Source organism: Homarus americanus, unplaced genomic scaffold, assembly GCF_018991925.1.
Source record: "Homarus americanus isolate GMGI-L3 unplaced genomic scaffold, GMGI_Hamer_2.0 scaffold46197, whole genome shotgun sequence".
Taxonomy (NCBI): Eukaryota; Metazoa; Arthropoda; class Malacostraca; order Decapoda; family Nephropidae; genus Homarus; species Homarus americanus.
The window spans coordinates 3,159,058-3,171,672 of NW_024723050.1; the positions used below are offsets into that span (position 1 = coordinate 3,159,058).

Sequence of the window (12,615 nt, forward strand, 5' to 3'; positions counted from 1 at the left end):
CTAATTTCAACAGATATTCAGCTGTGTCTTGATTCTGTGTCTATAGAGTCAACAAGATAAATACGGTTGTCCGCTGTTAAAAAAAACATACTAAGTAATAAAAATAGAATATCTGAATATGTATAGCCTAGTGCCTACAGCCTGTTCACTCTAGCTTTGCAAAAATTTACAGCCCCTTGCTCCTTATTGACTGATATATAATGCCGGGAGAAGAGAATACTACAGTTCTTCTGAATTTCAGTTGTATTTATTATCTTAGTTAACAATATATGTCATGTAAATATATACATTAATAATGAGACCTTATGATATGATCAAAGTTTTGCAAAACTGGAGAGAACAGACTATAGTACAGTACAGTACAGAATTATGTAAATCCAAATAATGTTATTAGCCTGCTGCATTGCATATACTTTTCAATCATGTAGAATAAAAAGAGAAAACAGTTATTAGTAAAAACATCATTTTGATTTAAATCATGATTTTTTTACTCTTATTTAAATTGATTTAAATCATGTGATTTAAATCATTTGATTTAAATCATAACAACCCTGGCTGTATATATTATCAATATGTTAACTAAATTAGAATGACCAATAATTTCAATATAAAAAATGTTCAAGAACACAACTTTCTTGATATTTACTCCACTGGAAACAAATGTAAACATAGAACCAATTACTGTATTGGCGGACTAGCCGATCAGCTGATGCGCACAACAAAGCGTGTTTCTCGTAAGGCTGTCGTTAATCAAAGTTTTGTTCGTTAATGGAACTGAAAATCCTTATGGGAGCTAATTCGTTAACCAAAATTTTGTTAATTGGACCGTTCGTTCATCGAGGGACCACTGTGTTTTTAGCCTGACAGCTCATCTAATTACAGTCAACAACTGCTTATTGTTCATCCACAAATACGCGTACACCGTACAGTAATACTATACCTCGATACACTGGACCAATTGGGCCACACTCCAGTCTGAAAAAAGTGAAATTTTGACATAACCAATCTGGACTGTTTCAAGAAAATCAGACATAAGTTTGGTTGTTGACAACTGTTTTCACTGCTCTGCGGCTGATAATATGAGAATATAATACTGTACAGTTGTACCCCACTTAACGCGGTCAATTGAACCCAGAGGGTCCCGCGTTAAGTGAAATCCGCGTTAAGTGAACAACAGAACATATGGGATTAATTCCAATAGAAACCGGCCCGACCCCCAAACTCCACTTTTTGAAGGCACATACCTATGTTGTAGTAAAAATAACATCTTAATTTTATGATGGTACATGCACACAATTAATACTTAAGAGAAATAGAGAAATACAGTCGCCAAGTTAATGTCCATTCAAATAATGGACTCAACTCCCTCCCCCTCTCACACTACACAGCCGGCTAACAGATGGTCGGTCGGTCCCTCCCTCCCCCCCCCACCCCCCACCAACCGTCCCAAGGAGATGTGTGGGATAACCTCAAACTAAAGTTAGGAAAATATAATTGACATTGCTGGATTCCTTGTAAGACCAGGAATATTTTGAATATAAATGTCATATATTTTGCACAAAAGATAACATAGTTACCTAGAGAAAAATTTTTATCTAAAAATTGTAAGTTTAAAGCAAAATATATGATGTTTATATTCAAAATGATCACCAAATTATAAGAATTCCAGCAATGTAAATTATATTCTGACCGGGTAATTTGTATGAATTTTATGAGCTAAAACAAATATCTTCAGTTAATAAAAAAAAAATAATCTTCACGACACTATCTGTCAATCAAAGTACCCCACCTTGCCTCCCCCCCTCTTCCAACCGCGCGGTCAGTCCCAACCCTCCCCCCACCCCCCACCAATCCTCCCTTCCAGAGTTTTTAACATTTAGTATTAAATAATACCTCAGATTAAAGTTAGGATAATATAATTGACATTGCTGGATTCCTTGTAAGACCAGGAATATTTTGAATATAAATGTCATATATTTTGCACAAAAGATACCATAGTTACCTAGAGAAAAATTTTTATCTAAAAATTGTAAGTTTAAAGCAAAATATATGATGTTTATATTCAAAATGATCACCAAATTATAAGAATTCCAGCAATGTAAATTATATTCTGACCGGGTAATTTGTATGAATTTTATGAGCTAAAACAAATATCTTCAGTTAATAAAAAAAAATTATAATTCTTCACAGGGTAACAGATGGTCGGTTGGTCCCTCCCTCCCCCCCACCCCCCACCAACCGTCCCAAGGAGATGTGTGGGATAACCACTAAATTTTAATAAATAATACCTCAAACTAAAGTTAGGATAATATAATTGACATTGCTGGATTCCTTGTAAGACCAGGAATATTTTGAATATAAATGTCATATATTTTGCACAAAAGATACCATAGTTACCTAGAGAAAAAATTTTATCTAAAAATTGTAAGTTTAAAGCAAAATATATGATGTTTATATTCAAAATGATCACCAAATTATAAGAATTCCAGCAATGTAAATTATATTCTGGCCTGGTAATTTGTATGAATTTTATGAGCTAAAACAGGCAGTCAGGCAGGGTGGCGGGTGGGGCAAATCTAAAAATAGCGTCTCGGACACTCACCGCGTATATGTGGAAAAAATCCGCGTTAAGTGAAAGTTCAGCTTTGGCAAGGCACCGCGTATATGCGAAAACGCGTTAAGTGAAACCGCGTTAGGCGGGGTAAAACTGTACTGCATTGTATTGAATCAATAACTAAACCTAGTGAATGCAGTAATGCCCTGTCTCCCTCCAGCTCCCAGCATTTTTACATTTCTTAAAATAGGTATTTACATAATTTCTCTACATATATTCTCCATAAAAGCTCACGTAAATGAGTGTACGTAGCAAGGTGAGGCGCCTTGATATAATATGTATGAAGGTAGGACTCAAACTAAGGCACAGTATATTAATCTAAACTGAAAACTACAGTAAGTCCACAGGTCTAGTCAGTAATGTGTACAATCGGCCACAGGAATAAGTTTTCACACTGTAGCTGTAAGGTCCAAAAATGGTCAGGTAACGTTGAAACTGCGCATCCAGACGCATGATGAAACTCAGCTCCCCCCACCTGTTATCTCTAACTATTTTCTGTTTCTCTTCTTTATTCTTCTATTTACTCTTCTTCCTTCCTTTACTAATCCAAACATCAGTAAAAAAAAAGTAGGGTAAGAGAAAAAGTCGGGCAGGAGGATGGAGCTGTACAATAATGACAATCCCATTCGGCAACAAGTTTACTACCATTGGATACAATATATTACTTGTAATATAAACACAAGACATTAGTAAAACATTCACAACAAATGTATTTATAAAATATATGTAGGAATAAAGCATAAATTACAGATCATTTTGTAATTTTGTCTGTTCTGTTCAGGACAGTGTTTCCAGATATTTTGTCTCAAACACGAACCATAGGTGTATACTTATTCTTGTGGCCGACTGTACATGCATAGTGTAAGAGGACACAGGGAACTACACATCAACACTGAACCATCTGTTGGCTCATGTAACACGCTATTAAGATTTACGTCCACGTACATTCACAATGATGTTTCACAAAACGTGCATAATTGTTTTCCTTTTTCTTTATTTATTTCTTTACATCAGTGACCAGTGTTTTTCATGATGCTTGACTCACAAGCTGCAGTGGACCCTTGTATATTTTTCCCAGTTCATAGTCATTATTTAAGTAGTAGATCATTAAGAGAATCATTCAATACAAAGACTCTGGTTTTACTGAATGGAATCTTTCTGATATCAATCCCTGAGAATTTCAAAAGCAGCTTACAAGGAGCACTGTATTGTTATCACCTGCGCTGTGTCAGGGCATCTACAGGTGGGTATATAACCAAACCCAAAACTTAATGACATAATTACTGTAGTCTTATAAATTTGGATGAATCGTTTTGAAACTTGGTGTGTGTCATCATTACCATTGACAGATGTTTGTTCGTCTTTTGGAGTCGGGAGCAAGGTCAGAATCTTGGCTAGACTGCACAAAGGGTCCACTGTACTGTACTCTACTTCAGATTTCCCCGAGTAGTTTATTCGTCTGTTAATCTATGCATCTGCCACCATTCATTCTTACTGTAACTACCGTAGTTTAGCTGTACAGTAAGAGGTACAGTTTTTTACACTAGTACCTCAACATTCTCAAGGAATAGGTTTCTGGGACACCCGTGCATGTAGAATTTCGCGAATAACTTTCTCTAATGGGTACCCTATTTTTAATATTATAGTGTACCATAAATTAGTGACAAAAAATAAATAAAGTTAGAAAAAAAAAAAGTTATTTAAGCCCTTTAAATACTATACAGGTATGTACAGTTACTTTATATAGTTGTATTATGTGTTAATCAAAAATAAATTAAATGAGAAACAAGTAAATGTGGTGTGACGTTACGGAAGTCAACTGGATTGCAGTAGCGCGACGCGTCGTCTGCTGCCTGCCTCACACGGCCCATACTTGTACCACCACCACCACCACTGCGTCATCGACACACACACAAACGCACGCCCAACATGCATTGCTGTGTATAAAACATGCATACATACTGAATATTAAGTTTTCCTGTAACAAGCTTTTGACTGGCAAGAATATATAATTTATCCCAGTCATAACCATAATATCGACACAGGGAGCAAAATAATTAGCAGTTTTACTTATGTATATATAACGTGTACTTTACTTACATCATAATGAGCTGCTGTAGAGGCCTCAGTAATTATACTGAAGATATTACTGCTCCTCCTTTAAGACTTCTGGACTGGAATCATCCAGAATGTCCATGAAGGACTGGCAGGTGAGGAAGCCGTATTGGTGGAGTGAAGGGAAGAGGCAGGCTGTGAGTGGGAGGGGTGATGCAGACGACTCCAGGCTGGGTGGTGAGGAGAGAGACTAGAGTGAGGGGGGGATGGATCTCGTCATTACAAACATTGTTATTGGCAGTTGTTTGGCTTTCTTTTTTAGTTCTTTATAAATTTCTTGATAAGGTTGTAAAACATTCTCAATATTCCGCTTCATTTTGATGCTTAATTCCATTGATGGGTCATAGTCGTACATCATATATGTTAAATTTTTTGGCACAGCTGACTCATGTCCTCAATCCATCCACTTAACACCTCCATCTTCTCACATACCTTTATCATATATCTGATGTGTAACTTAGGCAACACTATTCTAATTTCCTTGCCTTTCATCTTTATGGAACAAACAGTTGACACATTCACTTCAAATGCACTGACGCACTCATGTCACGATCAGGTTTATCTAACACTTCAATTTTCTGTGTCAGAGTCGTGACTTTCTTCACTCTCTTAACACCAGATGCACTACCACCAGTTAGTGCCGCCATGATGTCACATCATGGAGGATGCCCACAGTTTTTAAAATAAGCATCTTACCTTTTTATGTTATTTTAATAGATAAAAACCTTTGAGGTTGTTTCGCGGATAATTGAATTTGCAAGAATTGAACTCGGAGGTACTGTAATACAAAGTGTTGTATAGTTGTAGCACCTGTCAACCTCCATCCATTTGTCTCCATCATTGTCATCAAGTAGTGTTGTACAGTATCTTCTCTCTGTCTTACAGGCTGCAGTGTGACTCCCGAGTGTTATGGACACATGACCAAGTTACTGATGTGCGTAGCCGAGGGTCGTGTCATCTTGGCCCTGGAAGGCGGTTACAACCTGGCCTCTATCAGCTATTGCATGACCATGTGTGCCAAGGCCCTGCTGGGTGACCCCCTAGTTCCTCTGGCCCAGAATTTGACGCCTTGTATAAGTGCCATAGAGACTCTGACCAATGTTGTTTCTGTACATAAAAAATTCTGGTCTGCACTAAACTTGAAGGTGAGCATCAAATGTTTAATAATAATAATTATATATATTTGACTATTTAATGTCATTGCCTGTGTAAATTTGCCTTAAGTGTCATCCCAAAACTTTTAAAGCAATGTACAGTATGCATTTTTCATTATGTTGCAGAATGAAGCCTTATCACCTCTAGGTCACATTTCATCATCCAGAAGAGATACGGGAGGAGCATCACCCAAACTTAAATGTAAAACTGACAATTCAGTTTCACAATCTCCCAACAAGAAATTTGATGGTAAGTGTACAAATGTGTACTGTACAGTAGTGTCAACAATGGCACTGCTCTTGCTGTCATGTGCACCTCCCCATGCTACTTTTAAGTGATAATTTTCACACTAAAATTGGAGATTCAGTCAACTGCCAAATGCATCAAGATGTACTGTATAGTCTTAGCTTGTACAGCATATGGCAAACACATAAAAGAATTCTTGGGTAAACATGTGAAGTAGTCTTTTTGTGTATTATGGGAGAGGTTCTTGGATATGCTAACAAAGTTGATTCTGGTAAGTGACATACTTGAAAGTTATTGTTTAGATGTCATTTTTTAACATGCAGCAACTTATTATCATTAACACCGGTGATTATTTGTCATTGTAACATGTATCCATCCACCAGATTTGGACGAGCTGACAGAGACCTTAGATCGAGTGAAGCTGGTTGATACAGACAAAGGTGTAGGGGCTTCCTCGGATAAGGTACAAGGAGAGGAATCACACAATGAGGAAATGGAAGAGGATGTTGTTGCTGAGGGTGGAGCATGTGGAGGCTCAGCAGGTGATAATGTAAACACCTTCCTGCTATCTGAATTGGCTGCTGCCGAAGAGGTATGCAATGTCAGTGTCTGACATTCTTTCACTAGATAGCATGTTTATTGATTGACTGAAACAAGAGAGCAGATGAAGATATGAGATCTTTAGGCTTTGATTTCATTAGACAAAGATAAATAACAGGTTAGAAAAAAAAAAGGTTTTCATTTGTGGTACAGTGGTCCCTCGGTTAACGAGCACCTCGGTTAACGAGATTTCGGTTAACGAGTTACCTTCCATAAGATTCTTAACTTCGGTTAACGAGCAATCCCTCGATTAACGAGTTTCTTACGAGCCGACCTCCACATGTTTTAGCTTGCATTTGGCGGTCCACCAGCTGTAGTATTAGTTCGCCAATACAGTAATCGGTTCTAGGGCTTAAATTCCTTACCCTTTTAGTAAATATCAAGAAGTTTATACTATTCAATAATTTTAAAAGTTTAATATTAAATTTTTTAGTTATTTTAACAATTATTGAACATAATTGAAGGTAGGGTCACTAGTTTGTGGCACGCCATCCAGCCTGCCAACACACCATACAGGCGTCAGTCTTTGTGTCTTTTCAGTGGAGGTAACATCTTGCTTGAGACTCTTCAACTAAATGCTTTTTTCTGTGTTTACAAGCAAATTATTGGTCATTTTGAAATTTATTTTACATATTGACAATATATAATGCAGTTCAGTGTTGATTTAAAGAAAATCATCTTGAATTACACCAAGAGAACTAAAATTTTATGGGTGAAATGGTGCCATGGGGTGACTTCTCTTCCACCCCAATGCCTTCTCTTCTCCCTTCTCCTCCACCCCCATTCTAATTCCCATCATCATCATCCAGGAGCCTTCTACATACACACCTTAAAGCAAGTGTACTTTTCTACCTTTTTTGTTGAATTTAGGTAATTTTCGGTGAGCTGGAACCAATTACCCAAAAACCCATTGAAACAATGGTTTCGGTTAACGAGCAACCTTCTAGAACGGATTGTGCTCGTTAACCGAAGGACCACTGTATTTCTTTTTCACATCTTTATTTGAAGAGTCTCTGCCCCTTGATGCCTTCCAGACAAATGTGAATAAGAAGTAAAGATAGTGAATGGGTAGAAAGATTCATAGTACTGTATATAATAATAATCCACCCTGTGGTCAGGAACGTGGAAGCCAAAAATATTTATCATAGAATAAAAGTACATCCTCATTATCAAAGAATCTGAAAATTGAAGAACAAAATCCAAAGAAAATAATACATTACAGAAGAACGTCAATTTAAAGCGATTCAATTTAAGGTTATTGATTTAAAGCGAGACCCACATTTAAGGACAATGTTTTAATTAAAAGCGTTTTTTTTTTTTCCTATTTTGCGCGAGTCAATCTGGCGCATCATATTATAAAATTCGCACCTAATGTTCCTCTGGTCACGCTACACTGTCCTAAGGGCAAAGCTGTACTGTACATGTACTCAAAATAATGCACTGCAGTGATCCCTCGGTTAACGAATTACCTTCCATAAGATTCTTAACTTCGGTTAACAAGCATTCCCTCGATTAACGAATTCCTTACGAGCGCCCCCTCAACAGGTTTTCGCTTGCACACTAGCTGTCATATTAATCCACCAATATAGTAATCGGTTCTAGGGCTTAAATTCCTTACTATTTTAGTAAATATCAAGAAGTTTGTACTATTCAAAAATTTTCAAAGTCTTGTATTAAATTTTTTAGTAATTATAACAATTATTTAACATAATTTAAGTACCTACAGGAAAACTAGTTTTTAGCGTGCCAAACAGCCTGTCAACACACCATACAGGTGTCAGTCTCTGTCTTTTCAGTGGAGGTAACATCTTGCTTCAGACTCTCTTCAACATAAACGCTGTTTTTCTGTGTTTCTAGTCAAATTATTGGTCATTTTGAAATTTATTTTTCATATTGACAATATATAATGCAGTGCAGTGTTGATTTAAAGAAAATAATCTTGAATTACACCAAGTGAACTAAAATTTTATTGGTGAAATGGCACCATGGGATGACTTCTCTTCCACCCAAATACCTTCTCTTCTCCCTTCTCCTCCACCCCCATTCTAATTCCCATCATCATCATCATCATCCAGGAGCCTTCTACATACACACCTCAAAGTAAGTGTACTTTACTACCTTTTTTGTTGACTTTAGGCAATTTTCGGTGGGCTGGAACAAATTACCCAAAAACCCATTGAAACAATGGTTTTGGTTAACAAATTTTTTGGTTAACGAGCAACCTTCTAGAACGAATTGTGCTCGTTAACCGAGGGACCACTGTACAGTAATCAGGTTTCCTAACATAGGAAAAAACCTTATCAATGTGTACCAAAGACTGTCTCTGGAAGGTAATCCTGGAATGCATAAATTACCTTGTAAGCAATGTATGTAACTAAGTTTATATTGGTCAAACTGGCCACAATTTAAATACCTGAATAATTAAACACAAACGTGCTCACGTAAGATATGGACAGGAGAATTATGCTATCTCCAACCATGTACAAAATGAAGCTCATGCAATAGATGGAATAATTCTTCTGTGATTTATAAGTCCAATTGTGGCATCAGTAGAATTTTTTTTTAATCTTCATTTATTAATTCTAGACCAAACTTTAACCTGGCATATGGTCAGTGGACCCCAGACCTGATCCTGAATACTGTCATCAAGAAGATTACTCCTCGTCCCCAGCCTTCCTCAACTCGGGAGACAGGTCATCTGGCCTGATTCTCATGTCTGTGTTTTTTCTCCCTTGCTTTATTCTGTTAGTTGGCTGAAGAGGGTCCTAGTATTTGAACCAAAAAATACCAGCTTCAATATTTTGTCTTTTATTTCTCTAATGTGGGTTTTTATTTTTACTTTATTTACCAATGTGACCATTACACTTCAGGAATATATATACAATCTCTCCTCGACATACGACGGGGTTCCGTCCCGACCACCAGCTCGTAAGTCGAAAAAGAGAAAATAATAGATATAAATTCTAAAATGGGTGTCGCTTTTTCTTCTCAGCACCACGAGAACTCTCACTTTTACGCTTACCAGCCATTTTAAAGGGAATTACAAAGGAAAATTTTGTCAGTACGTACACAGCGCAATCACTAACGTCGGGACTCGAAAATGCATAATGTGAAAAATATTTTATACGGCCATATACAGGTGCTCCCCGACTTACGATGGGGTTAGGGACCCAAATCCAGGTCGTAAGTCCGACATAGAAAAAGAAAATAAATAAAAAAAATCAATTTTTTTTTTTTTTTTTTTTTTTTTAATAAAATGTACAATGAAATACAGTACACTAAACGTAATAAATAATGAGGAATGGATACAGTGTGACTGAGCACATACCTTAAATGTAGTCAGCTGAATGCACACAGGGCCCCCATAATTTTCTATTTACAGGATACATGGAGACTATATTAATTGGAAGAAGCAGAAGAGGAGACAGGGCTGGGTGGGTCATCAATGTCGCTTTCTACAGACAGGTTTATGTACTGTGAAAACTTGTTGGTTGAAGGTATTGGATCATCTTGAGGGAGTGAAGAGGCAGCACTGCTGGGGCGTGAGGAGGCAGCACTGGTGGGGCGTGAGGAGACAGCACTGGGGGACTTCTTAAAATAGATGTCTAATTTAGAGTGCTCAGTTTTTTTTCTTTTCATTATAAATTTCTCTGTAGCAAGCAAGTGCATCTTGGATCATTCTGTCAACTTTGGCATAACGCTCATAATTTTGATCCATGCAAATGCCTCTGCCATATGATTCACTGAAAACTTTTTGGGGGGTGCAGGTTCTTCTTCTACATTTTGTCTCTCTTCTTCCTCTGCAATTTTCTGTGCATCTAGTTCAATAAGATCCTCGCTACTGAGCTCTTCTGCTACACTTTCAACCAACTGTCCAACATCTTCATTATCAATTTCTAACTCCAGCTGTTTACCTAACTCCACTATCTTGTTACTTATATCCGAAATAACTTCATTTTCATTAAATCCTTTGAAACTGTTCACATATCTTTTCAGGATTTTCTTCCATATTCCATTCATGCAATGTTTTGTAACCTGATCCCATGCTGCACTAATGTTCTTTATACATGACAAAATGTTGTACTCCTTCCAAAACTCTCTGAGCATTTTCTCACCTTCAGTAGCAGCAACAGCCTGAGCGAAGGTCGTGCGTAAATAATACGCTTTAAAGGCAGCAATAGCACCTTGATCCATGGGTTGGATGATAGAGGTAGTGTTAGGTGGAATGTACACTACCTTAACATCAGGGTGCATGTCGTCCAGGTGTGGTGGGTGTCCCGGAGCATTATCCAAAATCAGTAAAATCTTGAATGGAATCTGTTGTTGCAGACAATACTCTTTGGCTCGTGGAATGAAACAAGTCATGAACCAATCCTCAAACAGTACTAGGGTCATCCAGGCTCTCTTATTACTGCGATAAAACACTGGCAGTGTGTGCTTGCTGTTATGTTTAAAAGCCCTGGGGTTCTCTGAATGATAGATCATGAAGGGCTTTAGCTTGAAACCAGCAACATTCCCCCCCAACAGAAGTGTAATTCTGTCCTTGAATGCCTTGAATCCGGGCATAATCCAGTCTCATCCACATTGAATATTTGCTCAGGCAAATAATTCCCTTCCACAATAACATCATCTAACTCCTCCTTAAAAGATTCGGCAGCACCAACATCGGCACTAGCTGCCTCTCCACTCACCTTAACATGATGTAGACTGTAGCGTTTTTTTAAATCTATCAAACCACCCATGACTTCCTGTAAAGGTTTGATCACATTCATCTTCTGCCTGCTCCTTCAGGCTTTGGAACAGGCTTCTTGCTTTAGCCTGTGTGGTTAGAAGGCTTAAGGGTACATGCTTCTGTATCTGGTCTTCTATCCATATCACCAATAATTTTTCCATATCGTGAATAGGACCTTGTCTTCTCTTTGATATTATAGTTCCCTTTATAGGTGTTGTTCCTTTCACTACTTCACGAATACGTTCCTTGTCCTTCAGAATACAGTGGTCCCTCGATTAACGAGCACAATCCGTTCCAGCAGGTTGCTCGTTAACCGAAACCATTGTTTCAATGGGTTTTTGGGTAATGGTTTCCAGCTCACCGAACATTGCCTAAATTCAACAAAAAATTTTGAAATTGACACTTACCTTGAGGTGTGTATGTAGAAAGCTCCTGGATGATGATGATGATGATGTGAATTTGAAGTGGGAGGTGGAGGAGGAGAAGAGAGAAGAGAAGGAAGTGGAGGTGGAGGAGAAGCATTTTACTGCTTCTTGGAAGGTGAGTCACCTTCCATTGAAAATGTCAGGAACCTCTGGACTGACATTTTCTCCACCATGAGCATCCTCTCTCCTTCTTGAAGTGGAAGCCAGAGGCCTAGCATCATCCTCTCTCCTTCTTGAAGTGGAAGGCTGAGGGATAGCATCTTGTTCCCTCTGCCTTTTACTAAAGAAAGTGTCAATTGTGGTCTGTGGGGCATCCGGATTAAAGGGGTCCGAATTAACGAGGGTCGACTGTATATATAAAGAGACGTGTAAATACTCAGTACTCGTATGTGACAACAATTTCCTTCATTTCAGATGTTTGCGGTAATTCCAGCAACTTGGTGTCCCCACCTGGAAGAAGTGAAACCTGTACCTCGTAATGGACTAAAGACTTCCAGCCCCTGTGAAGAGTGTCAGGACCCTACTGAGAATTGGATCTGTCTTACCTGCTACAAGGTATGCAACTCTGCTTATCTCGCCTCCCATATGGTATAGAAATTTTTTTACAGTGTAGGAACAACAATGGGTCATTGGGAGCTGGGCAGTAACTACAGGCACATATGAAGGTAAAATTTATTCCAATTCATTCAAGCATGGAAAATGGTGTTGATGATGTCTGCTTGGTTAAA

At 37.9% G+C, this 12,615-nt stretch overlaps 1 protein-coding gene across 2 annotated transcripts in view; it reads left to right on the top strand.

The window, feature by feature from the left end:
• The window catches only part of LOC121863272 (histone deacetylase 6-like), a 118,075-nt gene that overhangs the window by 92,204 nt on the left and 13,256 nt on the right, over positions 1 to 12,615 (top strand). For both annotated transcript variants that reach the window (XM_042361845.1, XM_042361846.1), the window contains exons 26-29: positions 5,615 to 5,874; positions 6,010 to 6,133; positions 6,514 to 6,722; positions 12,302 to 12,442. In XM_042361845.1, coding sequence (XP_042217779.1) covers positions 5,615 to 5,874; positions 6,010 to 6,133; positions 6,514 to 6,722; positions 12,302 to 12,442 — 734 coding nt within the window. The remainder of the gene's footprint in view (positions 1 to 5,614; positions 5,875 to 6,009; positions 6,134 to 6,513; positions 6,723 to 12,301; positions 12,443 to 12,615) is intronic.